The sequence below is a fragment of the Hipposideros armiger genome, unplaced genomic scaffold, assembly GCF_001890085.2.
Source record: "Hipposideros armiger isolate ML-2016 unplaced genomic scaffold, ASM189008v1 scaffold_173, whole genome shotgun sequence".
NCBI lineage: Eukaryota > Metazoa > Chordata > Mammalia > Chiroptera > Hipposideridae > Hipposideros > Hipposideros armiger.
This window is the reverse complement of record NW_017731523.1, coordinates 1,654,610-1,655,637: the sequence shown is the minus strand read 5'-3', so window position 1 is coordinate 1,655,637 and position 1,028 is coordinate 1,654,610. Positions and strand designations below refer to the sequence as shown.

The 1,028-nt window shown below is 36.2% G+C and overlaps 1 protein-coding gene across 7 annotated transcripts in view; it reads left to right on the top strand.

Annotated features, from left to right (window-relative positions):
- NOL4 (nucleolar protein 4) overlaps positions 1 to 1,028 on the top strand; it is a 318,494-nt gene that overhangs the window by 283,290 nt on the left and 34,176 nt on the right. For all 7 annotated transcript variants that reach the window (XM_019652130.1, XM_019652133.1, XM_019652131.1 and 4 more), the window contains one exon: positions 371 to 551. In XM_019652130.1, the coding sequence (XP_019507675.1) occupies positions 371 to 551 (181 nt within the window). The remainder of the gene's footprint in view (positions 1 to 370; positions 552 to 1,028) is intronic.

Genomic DNA, 1,028 nt, shown 5'->3' with positions numbered 1-1,028 from the left:
TGACAGGATTTCCCTCTTTTCTTAACGTTGAATAATTCCGTTGTATTTGTATCCCATATTTCTATTCATTCATCAATGTACATGTAGGCTGCTTCCATTTTTTGGCTATTGTAAACAGCTCTCTTCATATAATTTTAAATTCAGTTGGAAATTGAAAATTGCTCCACCTCCCACATGTCTTATATTATTACTTTGCTTTCCTGTTTTAGTTTTTAGCAAATTATTAAAAATGTGCACTGACTTAATACTGACTAGCATCTATATTTTTTCTGTATTCAATGCAGACACGTAGATAGCCAATAAGATAGTTCTGTTCTAGGTGAAATAGCAAAGGGATGTGGTAAATCATGGAATGTTGTTGTCATTGCAGGACGAGTCGGCTCCAGGTGACAAACAGTGTAAACTAGAGGCGACCCAGGCCACTTACTCAACCTCAGCAGTTTCAGGTTCACAGGAGGTGTTGTACATCAACGGAAATGGAACGTACAGTTACCACAGTTACAGAGGGCTAGGAGGGGGACTGCTCAATCTCAATGATGCTTCCAGTAGTGGTAAGTCTATATTATATATTGCGTTTTTTGTGTCCACTTGGGAGTAGTAAATTCTCTAAACTGGAGAGAAGAAAATAAATACTGTTATAAGCAATAGTCAATGCCAATTTGCTAAAAACAAGACCGCTTAATATAAAACATCCATCTCCCTGCAAGGCTATCTCCCTATCCTGTTGCTGTCTTTGTAAGTAGCAGCACTATTATGAAACTGAATGGTTGCTGTTTTATACTAAAAAAGAAATTCTCAACTAGAGACATCACAATTTTTTTTTAAACCAAATAGCTATACATTCTTCCCTAAAGCTGTAATGTACTATTCTTAAAGAATAATGACACATTTTCTCAATGTTCCAAGGAGTTTTTTACTTGGAAAATTTGAGGCACCAGGAACTTTACTGACTTGAGGGAACATACACAGTTTTTATACCTAAGAGACATACAAACTGAAATAGCACCTACAATAGAAACAACCTGTGG